Source organism: Podarcis pityusensis, assembly GCF_964106645.2.
Source record: "Podarcis pityusensis genome assembly, chromosome: 4".
Classification (NCBI taxonomy): domain Eukaryota; kingdom Metazoa; phylum Chordata; class Lepidosauria; order Squamata; family Lacertidae; genus Podarcis; species Podarcis pityusensis.
Genome location: NC_138027.1, coordinates 38,409,423 through 38,430,204, shown reverse-complemented (window position 1 = coordinate 38,430,204; position 20,782 = coordinate 38,409,423). Strand labels below are relative to the sequence as shown.

Genomic DNA, 20,782 nt, shown 5'->3' with positions numbered 1-20,782 from the left:
TTTTATTTGACATATTTATCTGCTGCTTAATTACCTAAGTATCTAGTAGTGTACACCAAAATTATTAAAATTTATACATTGGATGAAAGCAATCAAAAGTAATCATAAAAGCAGAAAGCTCCCTGAAAAATGCCTGCTGAAAAAGAAAGGTATTTGTCAGGCTCCTGAAGTTGAATGGTGAGGGCCCCTGCTTAATCTTAACTGGGAGGAAGTTCCACAGAATCATGGAAACCTATCTAAGAGTTTGCTTGCCCATGAGGGTCTGTCTCCTGGGCTTCTCCTAATTTGGGGTACTTCCTCATCTGAAATAAACTTTGAAGAAATAAAAAAAAGGTGTTTTCTCTCTTTAAATGTCACAGTGTGGTGACTGATGATTGTGATGGGCCTTGAGCTGTCACCGTAAACCACCCTGGAAATTATTCACATTGAACAATGAGCTACAAATCTATTGAATAAAGAAACTAACACCTACTGATTCCTCTCCTGGGATCCCTTCATAAGAATTCCTTGTTGGTTTTCTTTAATACTGTGATTTGTTAATTATGAACATATCCCTGTTAAGGTGGCTCTAGTCATTCTCAGAAGGGTAGTTTCAGAAAGGAATACTGGGGAAACTCCTGTTGCCTATGATCCATCTTGTCCCTCATGATATTTAACACATACATGAAATTTCTGGGTGAGGTCATTGGAGGTTTGAAGTTCATTGGGTTGGCTCCAACACAGCCATCCCACTTGCGCAATGAAGGTTCATTCTGCTCTCTATCCCTACAGTTCCTTGTACACCCTCATAATCTGCCCCAGAGGGAGCAGATTGGGGGGAGGCAGGAAAGGAGAGGAAGGGTAAGCCCTGTTCCATGAGTAGAACACCAAACGCACTATGTTGGATACAACCCAGGACCATCTCCTTCTCTTTCCATCTAAATCCAAGGGAGCTGTTCAAGTTCTGAATCAAACTCCAGCTATGCATGACATTAAATATGGCTTTGCATTGAAAATGTAGGGGTTTCTTTTTAAAAAAATGCAAATAGCATAATTATCACCATAAAGCAGGTAGAGAAGAGTGATTTAACTCCTTAGCCACCTGTTGCAGTTCTGAGGAAAAACCCTCCACTGAAGCAAACATCTGTATTGGTAGGAAATCCCCCATTGGAGCTAATGGGGCTTTTCCTACCAAAGCATTACTGACACCAGAAGAGGGGTTTTCCTCAGGAGGAAAGAGTTAAATCCTTCCCCACATGAAAGCTCTGATACCATTAATTATCAACACCACTGATATAATTTGCATTTTGAAAAAGCCAGCACAGTAAATACAAACATGTATTTAGTGTCATGTGAAGTCCTCAGTGTCTGATCTTATGGATGTGAATGAACAAACTGAAGCTTTATCTAGGAGAGTTAGAGGTGCTTCTGGTCAGTAATAAGGCATATCAGAGAAGAGGGGCTCAGCCTATCTTGAATAGGGTTGCACTTCCTCTGAAGACTCAGGTTTGTAGTTTGGGCGCACTCCTGGATTCAGCCCTGAAACTGGCTACCCAGGTATCAGAAGTTGCCTGGAGTCAGTGACAAAGCTGTATGCTCCGGCACCGGGGGCGGAGAGCAGGCAAGGGAATGGCTGGTGCATATACCGGGGGGGTGATGCGCATTCTGGGAGCGTGGCACACCACCCTGTGGGGGGGGGGCGCATGGCACAGTGGCATAGAACGTCGCCCGTGAGGAGCGTGACGTGCGTCCTGGGGGCATGGTACGTCACCTGTGGGGGCGTGGTACCCGGTGCAGTGGGGGGTGCATGGTGCATGTCTGGAGGGCAGCCGCGATGGTAACCCCCTCCCCGATGGTGCCAGGGATGGTGCACTCCCCTCACCCCACCCCTGTTCCTCCTCCAGTGCCTGGAGTGATTTTATACAGGTATCTGCCACTGCTTCTGTTCCTCAAAATGTCAGATCTGGATTCAGTGAGACCTGCCTTAGTTACATCTCTGGGCTTGCCATTCAAGAGTGTTCAGGAACTCCAGCTGTATCAGAATATTACACTCAGGCTATCGACCAAGGCCAGTGATAGGAAGCATATACCTCTCATGTCATGTTGTAGCAGCTTCAGTGACCACCAACCTGTTTACAGGCACAATTCAAAGTGCTGATTATGATCTATCAAAATTAAGATATCTGACTAACTATTCCCTGATATGAGTTTCCTTGCATCTTAATATCTTAATAATAATAATAATAATAATAATAATAATAATAATAATATAATTTATTATTTGTACCCCGCCCATCTGGCTGGGTTTCCCCAGCCACTCTGGGCGGCTTCCATAGAAACAAAAAATACAGTAAAATATCACAGATTAAAAGCTTCCCTGAACAGGGCTGCCTTAAGATGTCTTCTGAATGTCAGGTAGTTATTTATCGCTTTGACATCTGATGGGAGGGCGTTCCACAGGGCGGGCGCCACTACCGAGAAGGCCCTCTGCCTGGTTCCCTGTAGCTTTGCTTCTCGCAATAAGGGAACCGCCAGAAGGCCCTCGGCGCTGGACCTCAGCGTCCGGGCAGAACGATGGGGGTGGAGACGCTCCTTCAGGTATACTGGGCCGAGGCCGTTTAGGGCTTTAAAGGTCAACACCAACACTTTGAATTGTGCTCGGAAACGTACTGGGAGCCAATGTAGGTCTTTCAAGACCGGTGTTATGTGGTCTCGGCGGCCGCCCCCAGTCACCAGTCTAGCTGCCGCATTCTGGATTAATTGTAGTTTCCGGGTCACCTTCAAAGGTAGCCCCACGTAGAGCGCATTGCAGTAGTCCAAGCGGGAGATAACTAGAGCATGCACCACTCTGGCGAGACAGTCCGCGGGCAGGTAGGGTCTCAGCCTGCGTACCAGGTGGAGTTGGTAGACAGCTGCCCTGGATACAGAATTGACCTGCGCCTCCATGGACAGCTGTGAGTCCAAAATGACTCCCAGGCTGCGCACCTGGTCCTTCAGGGGCACGGTTACCCTGTTCAGGACCAGGGAGTCCTCCACACCAGCCCGCCCCCTGTCCCCCAAAAACAATACTTCTGTCTTGTCAGGATTCAACTTCAATCCATTAGCCGCCATCCATCCTCCAACCGCCTCCAGGCACTCACACAGGACCTTCACCGCCTTCACTGGTTCTGATTTGAAAGAGAGGTAGAGCTGGGTATCATCTGCATATTGATGGACACCCAGTCCAAATTCCCTGATGATCTCTCCCAGCGGCTTCATATAGATGTTAAAAAGCATGGGGGAGAGGACGGAACCCTGAGGCACCCCACAAGTGAGGGCCCAGGGGTCTGAACACTCATCCCCCACCACCACTTTCTGAACACGGCCCAGGAGGAAGGAGCGAAACCACCTTATAACAGTGCCCCCAGCTCCCAGCCCCTCTAGACGGTCCAGAAGGATGTTATGGTCGATTGTATCAAAGGCCGCTGAGAGATCCAGCAGAACCAGGAAACAACTCTCACCTTTGTCCCTAGCTCGCCGGAGATCATCAACCAGCGCGACCAAGGCAGTTTCAGTCCCATGGTGAGGCCTGAATCCCGATTGGAAGGGATCCAAATGGTCCGCATCCTCCAGGCGTGCCTGGAGTTGTTCAGCAACCACACGCTCAGTCACCTTGCCCAAGAATGGAAGATTTGAGACTGGGCGATAGTTGGCCATACTGGCCGGGTCTAAAGATGGTTTTTTAAGAAGCGGTTTAATGACTGCCTCTTTCAGCGGATCTGGGAATGTTCCCTCACAGAGGGAAGCATTCACCACCCCGCAGAGCCCATCGCCCAGCCCTTCCCGGCTTGCTTTTATTAGCCAGGATGGGCAAGGATCAAGGAGGCAGGTGGTTGCTTTCACGCGTCCAAGCAGCCTGTCCACATCCTCGGGGGTAATGGATTGAAATTGATTCCATGCAACTTGACCAGACAGAGCTCTAGCACTCTCCCGCCCTGGCCCTGCTCCCACGGTGGTGTCTAGCTCCTTCCGAATATGAGTGATTTTATCTGCAAAAAACTTTGCAAAATCGTTGCAGGAGATCTTGGGGTCTTTACAATGCCCCGTGGTAAAGGTGGTTCCGTTAAATTGCGAACCACCTGAAAGAGTCTCCTGCTACTATTTTCTGCAGATGCAATAGAGGCGGTGAAGAAAGTCTTATTCGCCGTCGCTATCGCCACTTGGTAGGCTCGACGTTGAGCTCTAACCTGTGTCCAGTCAGATTCGGAGTGAGTTTTCTGCCACCGACGCTCTAGCCGTCTCAGCGATTGTTTCATCGCCCTCAGCTCTGAAGAAAACCACGGGGTTGTCCGGGCTCCATGCAATCGGAGAGGGCGCTTCGGAGCCAGACAGTCAATAGCCCTGGTTAACTCTGCATTCCAGCGGGCCACCAGGGAATCAGCTGAAAGACCATCAACATGGGATAAAGCATCCCCTACCACTCTCTGGAAACCATTTGGATCCATTAAGTGGCGGGGGCGGACCATCCGAATTGGTCCCACCTCCCTGCAGAGGGGAAGGGTCGCGGAGAAGTCCTGTTGCACCAGGAAGTGATCTGACCATGGCACTTCTTTTGTTTCACTTTTACTTAGTGTCAGATCACCCACGTCACTAGAGGTGAACACCAGGTCTAAGGCATGTCCATGACTATGAGTTGGGCCAAACTTATTCAGGGACAGCCCCATGGAGGCCATGCTTTCCACGAAGTCCCGAGCGGCCCCTTGTAAGGTCGTGTCGGCATGGATGTTAAAATCCCCTAAGACAACCAAACTAGGTGTCTCCAGGAGAAAATCCGCCACGACCTGAAGCAGCTCGGACAGGGAATCCTTGGTGCAGCGGGGAGGTCGGTACACCAAAAGGAATCCTGTACTGCCCCTATTGCCCAACTTCCAGAACATGCACTCAGAGAACTGGATCTTCCCAGTAGGACGCCTGGTGCAAGCTAGTGACTTCCTAAAAATCACTGCAACCCCCCCTCCCCGCCCACATGACCTGGGTTGCTGTGCGTAAGAGAAACCTGGTGGGCAAGCAGCGGCAAGGACAGGCCCATCTGCTTCCTCCAACCAGGTCTCCGTCACACATGCCAGGTCAAATCCTCCATCCACAATCAAGTCGTGGATGGCAGTGGTTTTATTCATCATTGACCTGGCATTGCACAGCAACACTTTCAGGTCATGTGGGTTTCCCCTGTTGATTCCAGTATCCATCCGGTCAAGGCCAGACCCGGAGGCAGGGATAGTCTTCAAACAACGACTAAACCTGCCTCCTCGGTAATGACATGGTCTGGTCTTAGCGTAACTCCGCCTCCTGCCCATGATCACCGAGATCGGATGTCCCAGTGCTTCCCCCCCTGTGGAACTTGTCCCAGCCATCGTGTTGGCTGGGGAGCCACTCCCAGGCAGCCCTGATCCTGCCCCTTAAAAACAAAACACAAACTATACAGAACCAATAAAACAACAACAACAAAAAGGAACAGAACAATTATACTAAAATTAATCCCCAACCAACTATCCATCCCACCCACCCACCCCCAACAAAGGAAAAAAGGGGAAAAGGAATAAAAATTGAAATTGCCACCGACTGCTTGAGGACATTTTAAAGCATAATAATAATAATAATAATAATAATAATAATAATAATAATATCTTTATTGTCATTGCCCCCTTCGGGGACAACGAAATTACTTGACTGCTCCATAAAAACACTAATTAATCAATACAGTATAATACAGCAAGGGAGATTAGATGACTTTCAAAGTCCGGGCTTCCCATTCAGGGCCGAGATCGCTCTGGAGAAGAAGCTGTTCTTAAGACGGCTCGTTCTTGTCTTCATCGTCCTGTATCTCCGTCCCGACGGCAAGAGCTCGAAGAGACAGTGACCAGGATGCGATGGATCTTTTACTATGTCCAGTGCCTTCCTATGGCACCTTGTGGCATAAATCTGCTCTAAGGTGGAGAGTGGGCAGCCAACAATGCTCTCTGCTGCCTTAACAACCCTGCACAACCCCATCCTGTCCTGGGTAGTACAGCTTCCGTACCACACACATAAGCCATAAGTGAGCACGCTCTCAATGGCACAGTGATAGAAGGCAAGCAGCAGTTTCTGCGGAAGATGGTTTTTCCTTAGTATTCTCAAAAAGTACAGTCTCTGCTGTGCCTTCTTCACAAGCCCCCTTGTGTTGACACTCCAGGACAGATCCTCTTGTAATTCAATGCCCAAAAATCTGAACGTTGTTACCCTCTCCACACAGACCCCATCAATCAATAGTGGCTGGACGTTGCTCTTCTGTCTCCTGAAGTCCACCACAAGCTCCTTTGTCTTCCTTGTATTTATGAGCAAGTTGTTAGCTCTGCACCACTCTGTCAGCCGCTCCACCTCATCTCTATAATCCGTTTCACCCTCCCTTTCAGAGATGAGCCCAATCACGGTTGTGTCCTCTGCAAATTTGACAACCCTATTACTAGGGTGAGTAGCGACACAATCGTACGTGTAGAGAATATAAAGGAGCGGACTGAGTACGCATCCCTGTGGTGTTCCTATGTTAGTCTTGAGCATATTAGAGGTATAGGGGCCCAACCGAACCCTCTGGGGGCGGTCTGACAAAAAGTCCAATATCCACCCACAAAGTGATAACGGAAGCCCCAGATCTTCCAGTTTAGACATTAGACGTTGTGGTAGAATGGTATTAAATGCCGAGCTGAAATCTAAAAAAAGCAGTCTGGCATAACCCCCCCGCTGCTCCAAATGTGCAAGGACGGCATGGAGGGCAATCGCCACAGCGTCCTCTGTCGATCTTTTCGTTTTATAAGCAAATTGGAATGTGTCCAGTCCCTCTGGTAGGCAGGCAATGACATAATTTCGTACCAGCTTTTTAAAGCACTTCATGATTATAGGTATGATTAACCACCTGGAACAGGGAAGCAATGGCAGAACACTTCCCACACTTCCCCAAAAGTTTGTTCCAAATAAGGGCCTGGGCCACGCCCCCTGGGCCAGTTGGAAAAGGCCCTGGAAGGGAGCAGGCCCTGCAGTCCTCACCCAGCCGATGGTCCGAGGCCTCCTTAAAGATATTATACATTTCAACTTCTCAAGCATGTTTGGTGGGAATTTGAGTGGACCTTCTCAGCGTCAGCTCCCAGGGTTTGCAACTTCTTGCCATTAGATGCAATGGAGGAGAATTCAGATTTCAGAAAACAAAACTATCCTTGTAGGGCCAATATGGTTTGCTTTGTCCATTCACTAAACACACAGATTCTCACTCCAGGGTTTTGAAACAAGCATACTGTACTGACGGCACATTTCATCCACCATAAGAGGAAGCAACCGACATAAAAAAAAAATTGGTTAATTAAAAAAATAGAACTTTGTTGCTTAACATTTAAGGCATTTTAGCACAATCATTTTATTATACAACAACTGAGCTTTTGTTTCTATTTGTGTCCCTCTAGATGTCCCTTTCATTGCACATTCATGATGATTTATGCCTCTGATGCTATTGGCTCACACATGATCCTGCTTACCATACTATTTATGCCTGCACATGTTTTGGGGTGGTCATACTACTTCATTGCCAACCAGAGTTTATCCTGTAACTTTTCATACCACACAAATGTTTGGGGGTTTTTGTCCAGATTTTGTCACATTATAGACCCCTCCAGGCAGCAGTAATGTGGATGCAAGAATAACAGAGCAACTAACAAATCAGAATATATCCACCACTAAAACACTCTTATAGTGTCATAACACACCCACCATAAAACATGAGTCTGGACATCTTAATACGCACAGTTCAGCAGTCTGCTGAGAAACTTGGAAAGACTTTCATATCTGAGAAACCAAAATGGCTTTCAGAATGATCCCTTACTAACTTTGGGTTCATGATACTAAGGAGCAGCTCAAGCTTGAATGAAGCCTTATATGTCTATGTTCTGGAACTCTCCTTTCATCAAGCTTCAAACAACCAGATTTGGTTGTGGTCAGATAGTCCAACAAACTCATATGTTCTTCTAAACAGACATCTGTAACATTGCCAGGGGCCACCATCTTATCCACTTGACTGATGCAGTCATATTCTCCTGAAGTTCTTGATTTCAGTAAAAGTACTGAGGACATGCTGGAAATGATCCATAGTTCATTGAACAAGATGTCCTTGTTTCTATATATGACGCTTCCTCTGATGACATTTTGGAGCTCCACCGCTTACTATTCACGCTTCCTCATACTATTCACCAGTCTGTATTTCTTTAGAAACAATAATATTATTACTTTTGAGAAGAAGAAAGAAAACCATTGCTAAAACTAATAACTGATTGGCACATCTCCCCTAATTTATCTTCTCTAATTTACACCCATCCACAAAATACAAACATATAATCAACTGTTATATATGTGCCATACATACAAACACACACACACACACAACACAACACATACACACACAGCCTATTTCTGGATCATAAAGTTATTATCTATGCAATATTTGATCAGACATAAAGGCCACATCCACACTGTACATTTAAAGCACTATTATACCACTTAAACAGCCATGCCTTCCCTCAAAAGAATCTTAGGGGCTGCACTTGTTTGAGCAGGTTAAGCAAGTGGTTATTAACTCCACTATGTAAAACCAATGACAATACAGTCGTACCTTGGAAGTCAAATGGAATCCGTTCCGGAAGTCCGTTCGACTTCCAAAATGTTCGGAAACCAAAGTGCAGCTTGCTGCAGCCAATCGTAAGCCGTGGAAGCCGCATTGGGCATTCGGCTTCCAAAAATAGTTTGCAAACCAGAACAGTCACTTTACGGTTTGCGGTGTTCAGGAGCCAAAACGTTCGAGAACTAAGCTATTCGAAAACCAAGGTGTGACTGTACTGTTGTTTTATACTCTGGGAATTATACAACAGTAAGGGAATCAGAATATTCACAGAATCTGCATATAAGGTTGCATAGAGCAAAGCTGTTCCATTGGCACAAGAATGCATGCCAGCACAACAGGTCTTCCTTTCCCTGCATCCCCACCTTCAAATTTTCTCCAGAAGCTTGGAAGACACCCCAGAACAGATTAGGGTTGGAGGAGGCACATGAGGAAAGGGAGTCCCATTGTGCAGGTGTAAGTTATTGTGCTAATCAGATAACTTCCCTGGGTATATGCTACGGGAGTGAAATATTACAGAGAGGTTCATTCACTTTCTAGAAAATTTCTAGTATTTACCCTTTCTAGAAAATTCACACTTTTAAAAATAAAGAGTACAGTTCTTCATTGCATGAGGTACTTACGCGTTACTGAAAGGGAAGTTGGATCAAGCATCATGTTTGTGCAATCAGGTATATTCAGCCCATCCATTTCTTCCTTGTCATAAATATTTTGCCTTAAAATATTCATCACAAACCCTTCACTCATTCTAGACTTCATAAACTCTTCAGTCTCAGGTGGCACTGCGAACCATAAAAGGTAGGATGCTGAGTTGTTTTCTTTACTGTAAGAAGGAAAGAAACATTGTGGGGATGAGAAGTCATTGGGTTATACAGCTATTCTTCCCCGTACTTTTGATACACTTCATGAGGTAATGTGATAAATGCACATTTGGGAGCAAAAAACAAAGAAAGACTGGGGTGTTCTCCTCTGCATCAAAGGAATGTAAGCTGGCAGTATAAGAATAAGAATAAGAATAAGAATTAATAATAATAATAATAATAATAATAATAATAATAATTTAAACCCTGCCCATCTGGCTGGGTGTCCCCAGCCACTCTGGGCAACTCCCAACAGAATATTAAAAACGTGATAAAACATCAAACATTAAAAGCTTCACTGAACAGGGTTCCTTCAGGTGTCTTTTAAAAGTCAGATAGTTGTTTATTTCCTTGACATCTGATGGGAAGGTGTTCCACAGGGCAGGTGCCACCACCGAAAAGGCCCTCTGCCTGGTTCCCTGTAACCTCACTTCTCACAGTGAAGGAACCACCAGAAGGTCCTCAGCGCCGGACCTCAGTGTCTGGGCTGAATGATGGGGGTGTAGACACTCCTTCAGGTATACTGGGCCAAGGCTGTTTCATGTTGGAGTGGCTTTTTTAAAAAATCTCTCACTGGGAGTGTGTACCAACAACTTCTTAAAGCCCCAAAGCTATATTGTAGGGCTCCTGCACCCTTAATCATTGTGGAGAGGAATGAATGTAGCTTGCTGGGCAGACTGATATTGCATCGGCCATCCTTAATACAGTGGTACCTCGGGTTAAGTACCGTACTTAATTCATTCTGGAGGTCCGTTCTTAACCTGAAACTGTTCTTAACCTGAAGCACCACTTTAGCTAATGGGGCCTCCTGCTGCTGCTGCGCTGCCGGAGCATGATTTCTGTTCTCATCCTGAAGCAAAGTTCTTAACCTGAGGTACTATTTCTGGATTAGCGGAGTCTGTAACCTGAAGTGTACATAACGTGAAGCGTATGTAACCCGAGGTACCACTGTACTTTAATAGCAACAGGTTAGGGCTGTCATACATCCGGGTTTTCTCAGACACGTACAGGAATCACTGAGAAAAATGGCGTCCTGGCAGATTTTTGCTGAACTGGCAAGTTGGGCTAACAAAAAAATGAGGGAGTGTTCCCCAAAAAAGCTCAACAACTTCAACAAAAAAAAGCCTCCGTCCGGATTTTCACTTTGGGGGAAATAGTAACCCTACAACGTTGGTGAGTGCTGAACGAAGTAGAGCCAAAACAGGGCCACCAAGAAACAATTAAAAAAAAAGTGGACTGAACATTTTAAGAAATCGAATATGGACTGTGTTAAAATTTTCTCAACACACTTTCCCCCCATTCAGTTTCAGGTGTTCTAAATCACATAATTGAATCCTTGGAGCTGACTCCCCTTTCCTACCTGAAGGAAACAACTTCAGCCATGACGAAATACCGTCCAAGTGCAGGTGAATGACTGTATACATCTGTAAGCTTGAGAGAGAAGACATTAATTATGGACACATGTTATTCACTTATTTATTTATTTATTTATTTATTTATTTATTTCATGTCTCTCTAAGGAGCTCCGTGTGGTGTACATGGTTCTCATCCTCTTAGTTTATTCCCCACATCAACCTTGTAAAGTAAGTTAGGTTGGGAGACAGTGACTGGCCCAAGGTCAAGCATTGGGCTTCATGTGTTTTCATTTTGTATTTTTATGATGTGAACTGTCCTGTGATCTTTGGATGAAGGGTGGTATGCAAATTTAACAAACAAACAAACAAAGGCTATGAACTCAGGTCTCTTCCAGGTCTTAGACCAACACACTAACCACTGCACCACACTGCTTCCTGATATTGCACATTGCATTGATATTGTTTAGCTATTCTCCATGACACTCCATGACATTATGGGTTATAACATTTCAGAAATGTCCGCTACAGAGTTACAAATTACTTTAGATAAATAGTAAGTCTCCTTCTGACATTTTGCTGGCATCCTGCCTTCCTTCCTTGAAGGCAAAAGTACACCTTCCAATCACTTTTGTTTCCCAACTAGTTCCCAAGTAGTGATCCTTCCTGCTTTTCTAAAGGGGGAAATGTTGTCTTAACAGGGATGCACAATAAAAATACCACCATCAGTTGGACCAGGCTTTGTGTAGCTTAGGAGGCCCTGGTGCAATTGTCACTGCATCATATTATTCCCAGGGACATTCCTGGAAGGGGGGGTGCAGCTGACCTGTTTGGGCAATGAGAGGAGTCATCTTCTTCCCCCAAGAATGATCCTGGGAACGACAACACCAGAGATGCTGACTTGCACCCAGGATTGAGGGGCCCCAGTGCATGGCGCCCTTGTGCGCAACAAGCGTCATTGGGAGGAGGCTGAGTGTGGACCCCAGCATGACACAGCTTCAATGGCTGGTGGCTCCTCCTCTCTCGCACTCAGGAGCCAGCCACTGAAACTGTGCAATGCTCAATTCAGCACTGGGTCTCCTCCATCCCCTCAACACTGAGGGGCTCCTAGCAGATATGGGGGGGCAAAAACACCTTGGCCCCATAGAGCTGGTGCTTCTGGACAACACATCATGACATAAGAATGATCTCATTGGAATATTCTATTCAAAATGGAGACCTTGTTTGGCTCATTGTTGCCACCTCAAGCAACAGTAAGGATGGATGGCTCACCACAGAGCCATTCTGAACAGATTTCATTGCCCCCAGAACTGGCTCCATGTTCGCTTGTTGATGGGTGGACAAATCCACCCACTTTGACAAAGAGGGAGGGAGGTGCTTAGGGATTGGTCCTAAGGCTGCCTCCTTATTTCTTCAACCTTTTAAATATTTTGGTTTGTTTAGAGCAGCTTTGTGGCTGCACAGTGTGTGTGTGTGTGTGTGTGTGTGTGTGTGTGTGTGTGTAAACAAACTTCCAAGAAATGACTGCACATGATAATTTCCTACCTGGAGATTGTATGGGGTGGAGGAGATGACTGTCCCATCTTTCCCTCCTTATATTGACTGGCAGTAACTCACCAGGCTTTCAGACAGAGGGCCATTCTCTTCCCTATCTGGAGATGCCTGGGATTGAACCTGGGACTTTCCACATGCATGACAGATGCTCTGTTATTGACCTATGGCCCATCTCCTAAGGATGAGGCTCTTGTGCCTTATAAGAATGGGACAGAAAATACGTTCATGTGTGAGATCATGTGATCATTTGAGTTAGAAGGACCTTGAAGGTCATCCAGTCCAATATACTGCTCAATGCAGGATGAAGTGGCAGAGGAGGAGGAGGAGGAGGAGATGTAAAGGAAATTCTATTGCACTGCCAGAAACTGTTCAGTTTGTGTAATGATGTCATTGGATACCACCATGGGACTTTAGCTGGAAAACTTACCCTTTTACTAAGATTTTCAAAAATCAACTTAAATGCTGATTCTGAGAGCTCCAGGTCAGGATTAGTACAGTGAATTTTTAATATCCCTGTGAAATTATGAAGACTGCCATTTGCTATTGATTCAGGGTCCCAGTAGTCATCTTCATCTATGTAAACTGCTAGAATAATAATAAAAAGTATTTGTAGTAACTCTCACAAGCTAGCCAATATATTTTTCATCATATAGTGATTCTAAATAATAACAACAATAACAATGACAACAATAGCAATAACAATAACACCTTCCTCTCAATGAGATGAAATGTATGTCTATATTTCAATTTCATTAAATCAAGATCAGTGGTTTGGGCTGTGGGCTGTTGCAAAATCATAGGAGATTAGAGTTGGAGGACATCTAGACAAACTTCTTGCTCAGTGCAGGAACCTTGCAAATACAGCCCATTCTATCCCATGTACCTGTGGACAGCAGTGGGTGGGCAGAGAGTAGAATGGTGGCTTTCTGCCCAGTCATATACCTGCATTCAAGCACAGATGACTCTATCTGCATACAAACTGCACATGGAAAATTCAATTCACATGATCAAGATTCTTGAAAAACAGGCATGGAAAAAATGTGAAGCAAATAAATAAAACCAGTGACCTTGTCTTTGAAAAGTTTTCTAAGTATATGTACAGTCTGTACACATTTAGGCTCTTTCACGCTCTCCCCCTTTTACATTTTTAGTTGAATGTTCAGTGAATGTCCAATACACATGCAGATGACATGTTTACATTTACTCCCAGGGCCAATTTCAAAGCAGAAGTAATGCTAGCATACCCAGACTCTTGTGGTGCCTCTTTTTCACAGCATACGGACACAGCTATCTCTTGGGACCTAACTAGACACAGTGCATAGGATGAATAGCATCATGTGCTCTGTATAAATAAAGCGGCTGTGGTGAAAGTTCAGACTGGATCACAGTGCTCAGGAGGGAAATTTAAATTAACACATCCGTTTTATGCAAACACACACACTTTATGTGTAATAAACATGTTTCACTCTTAGTGTTGATCTATAACCCCCAAAGAAATAAAAATGTGTTGAAAACTGAATAAGTCTGAAAGCCATTTTTAAACCAACTATAACATGTTAAATTTTGAATGTTTTGTCAGTTTTGCCTCATAGTCAAAACACAGGCATAGGCAAACTCAGCCCTCCAGATGTTTTGGGACAGCAACTCCCATCATCCCTAGCTAACAGGACCAGTGGTCAGGGATGATGGGAGTTGTAGTCCCAAAACATCTGGAGGGCCGAGTTTGCCTATGCCTGTCAAAACAGCTTTGTGAGGAGGAATCCTAATTTTTCTTTCATAGATGGAGAAAGGTGAAAGACATTGCCCAAGATCAAATAAGAAATTCAAGGCAGAGGTGCGCCTTGATCCAAGTCTTCAGATAAATGTCTAACTGCAGGGGCAATGCTGGTTTTAAATACTTTGCCATTTCTAATCCACAGGAGTACCCCCTCCTCACAAAGAACTATCATAGAAACACTGTCGGTATACACACTCTACATTTAAAGCACCCCCCCCCCCAATAATCCTGAGAACTGTAGTTTGTGAAGGGTTCTGGAAATTGTAGCTCTGTGGGGATAAACTATAAGTACCAGGATTCTTGGGTATGTGTGTCCTTAAAAGGTATGGTGTGTACGCTGCCATAGAAGTCCCAATCTAGATGACTACATTAAGTCCCATTGCTTTCCAATGGGAATTCAGATTCAATCCTATACCCACTAACCTGGAAGTAAGGCCCATTGAACTCAGTAGGACTTACTTCAGTGTAGACATCATATAAGGACTGCCCTATTAGTCACAAGTAACTTGAGATGGATTGAGACCATGGTGGGGAGTAGCTCTCCCCACATATCTTTGATGTCATTTCATATTGGAAGAAGGGTACATACCTGAATAGAAAACCAAACTTAGAATAGTCACAAGAATCAACACCAGAAAAGCGGAAGTTAAAATCATCCACAGCTTGCATTTCCAAAAAACAGTTTCAAAACATGACTTGTAGTAGGCTGGCGTCTGTCACAAAAAAAGAGTAAAAGGGGGGAAATATGTTAATAAGTTGTGTGAAAGATTGAAAGCAGTCTCTAATTGAATTATTCCAACACACATGTATTAGATTTGACCTTGTAGATCAAGGTAACCAATGCCTCTAGATGTTGTTGAACTATGGCTTCCATGATCCCTGGCCATTGCTCATGCTGGATGGGACTGACAGGAGTTGGAGTCCAACATCATCTCAGGAGCACCATTCTTCCTACTCCCAAGTCTATAACAATATTGGAAACCCCAAAAGGAGATGTTGGAGCTCAGAACTCAACAAGTAGAAGCTGTCATACTAAGTTCCTAGCTTGAAGAGCTAACTGTTACACCTTTAGTAAACATCTGTGTTTGCTAAGCAGGATGTTTGCTATCACATGCATACTTGCTTAAACCAGCACCTTCTTTGTTGAGAATAAAGAGCGATAGGATTACAACAGTTTCAGGTGTGAATAGCTGTAGCCTTTGAAATCCATGTTCTTGCGCCATAAATATGATAGTGAGCACATCACATTACAAAAAAATTAGAGTTGCAACATGTGTGTGACTACCTAGGAATAAATCACATGCAGATTTAAACATTTTATTTTAACAACTGAGACCTGCAATGAAATGTTGCAGTGTTGAGTGCCTGAGTGCACTGTTCACACATTGTACTGTTGACCGTATTGTTTGCTTCCCCCACAATACTCCATTCCATCCCTCTTCTCACCAGATTCCCACCTTCCCAACATGTTAGGTCCCCCCCCCGCCCAAGATTTGTTTGTACTTCAGCGAGCCTTGGGGATCACCTCAACCTGCTGATGGCAACATCTTGTTTGTGTATTATTGTTTGCTTTATAAGAAGCAACACTTTGAGAACTGAGATTGTTGTTAGCATGTTGAATTTTAATATCTGAACTTGTAAAAGTATAGGGTATATCTTTTATTTATGTGCAGATTCTCTCCCCCCCCCCACTCTAAGAACTGTTAATGAATGGGGGAGAGTGATAACTCTTTTAAGGCAGCCACCTCAGAGACATTTACCTGTCCCATTGAACTTGATGGCTCTTGCTTCTGAGCAGACATACACAGGGCTTAATTGTAAACTAATCACAACCCACCTTGGTTTTACTAGTCAAAAACCATGTATATATAAGATACATAAATGTAAGACTTTTCACACACGAAATTCACACACGAAAATGCTGGTGAATTTTCACAACAACTTTTTAAAAAGTTGCAAACTGATGTGGAAATGTGGCAAGATTAAGATTAGAAAAATGAGGAAGTGAGAGAAACTGAAACTGGCTGATTCATGCATCGTTGCGCCCCTGAAACTGATATGTTGTTAATCTTAGTGAGAAACAGGTGTTGTATCTGTTAAATGGGGGTGTTTCACACTGAATTTTCCAATTTCTCTGTGTGAAACACACACACACACACACACACACACACACACACCTTTAAAACTGTTAAAGTCAAAGCTTGTCCCAAGATAATTCTTTATTATTCTGAAACAATGCAGATTAATTGTAGTAACTCACTTTTACCAAACAGAAAGTGAATAATTCAGTGGCTTACCTCATTATGGGCTTCAGGATTAAGAGGCTCATGCTCCCGTTCTTCATTGCTTAATGCTGGTAAATCAATGGTCTCATGGCCATTCATTGCTTCTTATTCCCTGCGAAGAACTTTTCCACACAGGACATGTGAGCAGGAAAAACTAACTTCCTCTGCATTTTCAGCCCTGGGTATGTTTCTGATGATAACACGCCAGAGCCGAAAAGTTTCTATTGTTCCCGTGTCCCATATCCTGTGCCCCTGAAACAGGACGATAGACTGGAATGCTTCAAAACAAAAACAAAAAATAGATTTCAAGTGAGCGCTTGGAAAAATCAATACGTAAAAGTTGAGAAGTCCCAGTTTTATCAGCGTTCAGGAAATGCAAAGTCTCATTTAAGGGTTGTGCAAAGAAAGGCTGGATTTTCCAGTTTGGTAAGCCTGCCTTCTGCAGACACAAGCAGGTAATATAACCTGAGGCAGCCCAGCCCTTGCTGGAGTGACAAATAAAAGCTCATGCTTGTACAAGAATGAAACTAGATCCTTGACAGGGATGGCCTTATTAGATATCAAAGAATGCTAGCACAAAAAACCATGATTGTAGGTGAGAGCTGGAAAAATTCAAATTATATACAAAGCTTCTTTTGTCTGACAGTGGCTAATTGCTAGACTAATAACTACATATATCTAGATAATAATCTTGCCTAAAGGACCCCAGGAGAACCCTGGCATTTTCAAAGAACATTTGATCATTAATTCCTTGAAGGAATTTTGTAAATATAGACTTGGACCTACTAAGCCAACTGGGAAAGAATGAAATATAATATTAAGACTGAACTCCTATGCAGACTTATTTGAGTCGCATCAAACATGATGGCACTTACAGTACCTCTGAATAAACAAATGCAGAATTGTAACATTAGAGTACTGTTGCAAGGGTTCATAGCACAATATTCTGCATGTCTACTTAGAAGTAAGCCCCATTGACTTCAGTGGGATTTATTCCTGGGTAAGTGAGTTTATTATTGCAACTTTAGTGTCTGTTTCTTACTATTGAGATATCACACTTGGTTTCCATGGCTGTAAAGGTATGTCATCTGAGACTATAGTTATGCATCTTCAACTTCACAGTGACTAGTTCAAGCTAAACTTAAAGCATGTCCACCCAGCAGTAAATAAATAAAATAATAATAATAATAATAATTTGTACCCCGCCCATCTGGCTGGGCTTCCCCAGCCACTCTGGGCGGCTTCCAACAAAGATTAAAAATACATTAAAATGTCACATATTAAAAACTTCCCTGATGTCTGTAAGTGCCATCATATTTTATGTGACTCAAATAAGTCTGCATAGGAGTTCAGCCTTAATATTATAATCGTGCTCCGGTGGCACGGCAGTAGCGGGAGGCCACGGCACGATTTCTGTTCTCATCCTGAAGCAAAGTTCTTAACCCGAGGTAATATTTCTGGGTTAGCGGAGTCTGTAACCTGAAGCATATGTAACCTGAGGTACCACTGTAATCACAATAGTGCAATCAGAAATATGTATGTGATTGCACTATACCCTTCCTGTTATCTTGATCGTTTCAGGTGGTCTTTTCCAGGGGTCCTGTGAAAATGAATACGATCACCGCTCACTCGGATCACTGGTGAATTTGCAACCAGCTTTCTGAGAAACATTAGACATCCCATGGCAGGTGTAGTATTGACCTAAGTGCATTTGTGTTTGTTCTCACCATGCACTTGGTGGACCCCCCCCCAAATGAACAGTGATGTTAACCAGTCCTTTCATGTAATGAATATGAGTCACTTTTTGCTCAATTCATTTTATATTGCAATCCAAATGAGCACATTTTATTTACACAACTTATGGTAAATAGTTTCCTGCTCCCACAAAAGCCCCAGTTTGAAAATGACAACACTACTCTTTAAGCTGAATAGGAAACACAGAGTTTAAAGTCTGTCGTAGCCATTTAAAATAAACCCAGTAAGAAATGTCATATACAACAGGTTTCTGTTTTGTTTTTGCTTTTTACCAAAATTAGTTTTAATTCCAATTCCTCCAAAGGGCTTAAAGTTTTACAGCTTTAAAAGCCCTGTGGGGATCTTTGGGGACACATCTGTAGTTTCAAAACAACAACAATCACTACCACCTGTGGAGCAAATGCAGACTTTGGAATTTGAAAGAGCTGGATAACATTTTATTCATTACATAATTTATTTCTTTTAGATTCCTGACTGATGCTATTCTCTGAGGTTCAGACTCAGAAGGAACGAAACATGGTGTGTATAGAAAACAAATAGAACTATGACATAGTTGCTGTTGATGTGGATGTTCATGCTGTTTCCTCCAGAAACCGTTACCAACTCTGGGCATTTGCAGAATGGATTGAACTAAAACACACACACACACACACACACACACACACACAATACAAAAAGGCATTGTTACGGGGAAATATGCTTTGTAGAAATGTGTATATTAGCTAAAAATGCACACAGTTTAAGCTGTAGCCCTATACACACTTATCCAAGAGAACTCAATGGGATTTACTTCTGAGTAAATGTGAGGAGGATTACATTGTTGGTCCTTTTTTGCATAATATACTTAAGTCACTTTTCTGCATCCTTGGCTTTCATCTAAACAAGAAAAGTCTTGCATCTCTTCCCAGAAGATTATCAGGCTTTGTCAGACAAATCTAGATTCTGATACAGTGGTATTTTCACATGGAAAGCACCTTCCATGACTCAGGTTAATTACCCAAGTTCACAACACACAATATTGTGTGGGTGGGTTGTATCCAACTAAGTTCTATTCAGAGTAGGTTCATTGAAATTCTTGTTTCTTTCAGTGGGCCCACTCTGAGTACCACTGACTTTGGCTACAACACTGTGTGAGTGTACATGTGAGTTTATAGTAATAAACTGTGCAGATGTAACACTACCTAGGGCATCAAAGCTGTACTATATTGAATTAGACAAAATAGGTCAAGTTAAGCAAAAGGGAAAATTGACAAAACACAAGGATATTTTAAAAAATAAAAAGAGCATTTGTCATCACATTTATTTGAGTATACATGTAAAGGAAGAATCTAAATGCATACCTTAAGTTTATGCAGTCCAGCAGCCTGAAATTCTGAATTCACTTTGAAGCTGCAATCTTTTAATGTGTGCCTGGAACCCATTATCTTTCCAACGGAATTTTCTCTTGTTTTCTTTTAATGTTTAGTCCCTTTCACTCTCCATTGGTTCTTTCTTAACCAGACAGGGGAGAATGTGGGAATATTATGTGTTATTGCTCAGGAGGTGAAACTGCAGATGAATCATTAACTGTGCTGGTGGGTTGCTTCACTTTTCCACATAACCCGGATGTCCAGAGTTCATTCACAGTTCTTTAGCTTCAGTATAACTTAGTATATCGCTCTGTTATTTGTTTATCTGTTTATTACTATGTTACGGCTCTACATTTTTCGTACTCACCACTTCCTGAGAAGAAGGAAGTCGCAGTGGCAGGTGTTTACAAGGTTAATGTTGACAAGTCATGTAGTGCTCCTGTAATGCTTGATGTTGGTTATTTTATTTTATTTTATTTTATTTTAACAAGTTGAATGTAGAGGAACAAGCAGATTCTTAGGCAGCCTGTATAACATGGTCAAGTAACCTTTGACCCTCCGAAAGCTAGAATGGATGTGAATCCAACAGTATATGGAAGACCACAGATTAGCCATACTTATTGTATAAGTACTTATTGTATAAGCCCTTTGAATTCCCTAAAGTTACTTCCATCTCAAAAAAAATCAGACTGTTTCTCTTTCATTAGCCCCATCACCAAATGAAAAACTGCTTTTTCCAACACCAACCTTGGAAGATAGGTAGGGCATGCGTTCATTTGGAAACATTGACTGTTCAACTGTTTAGAGGTGCTTTTGAAATCACTGCTGTCCATGGGAGTTCCGGTGGCCTCCATGGTGAAGAGCACCTACCCCCAGCTTTGGCTGGTGTGTCAACTGTGTCATTTCCCAGTCAGGAATAGTGTAGTCACTGTGGCACATGTGTTGGTGTCTTTAGGTTTAGTCTATTGCAATGTGTTCTATGTGGGGCTTCCCTTTTGCCTGGGGCAGACTGTGGCTGGTGCAGAATAATGAAGCCCAGGTGGTGCATGTCACATACCATTGCTGAAGGATCTCCACTGGCTGCCTATTAAAACCAAACCACTTTAAAAATTACTTGCATTTAAAGCAACTTTGCAACAGGGTTACCCGAAAGACCAGCAAAGACCACCCCACCTCTCACCTTCCACTCTCCAACATAGT

At 43.4% G+C, this 20,782-nt stretch overlaps 1 protein-coding gene and 1 long non-coding RNA gene across 4 annotated transcripts in view; one reads left to right on the top strand and one right to left on the bottom strand.

The window, feature by feature from the left end:
* The window catches only part of LOC308475592 (TPA-induced transmembrane protein), a 37,068-nt gene extending 17,258 nt beyond the window's left edge, over positions 1 to 19,810 (bottom strand). Inside the window, exons 1-6 of one of the 3 annotated variants that reach the window (XM_081002723.1) lie at positions 19,574 to 19,810; positions 16,491 to 16,756; positions 14,783 to 14,906; positions 12,844 to 13,001; positions 10,871 to 10,941; positions 9,274 to 9,473 (exon numbers count right to left, since the gene is read on the bottom strand). In XM_081002723.1, coding sequence (XP_080858849.1) covers positions 9,274 to 9,473; positions 10,871 to 10,941; positions 12,844 to 13,001; positions 14,783 to 14,906; positions 16,491 to 16,577 — 640 coding nt within the window. In that variant the 5' untranslated portion in view covers positions 16,578 to 16,756; positions 19,574 to 19,810. Of the gene's footprint in view, positions 1 to 9,273; positions 9,474 to 10,870; positions 10,942 to 12,843; positions 13,002 to 14,782; positions 14,907 to 16,490; positions 17,602 to 19,573 lie in introns of those variants that run through there. The other 2 variants (XM_081002724.1, XM_081002722.1) reach the window with 2 other exon arrangements.
* On the top strand, positions 10,948 to 12,345 carry LOC308475664. Its single transcript, XR_013985356.1, has 2 exons — positions 10,948 to 11,870; positions 12,259 to 12,345. It is a non-coding gene; the product is annotated as an uncharacterized lncRNA (long non-coding RNA).
* Positions 19,811 to 20,782: the final 972 nt, after the last annotated feature.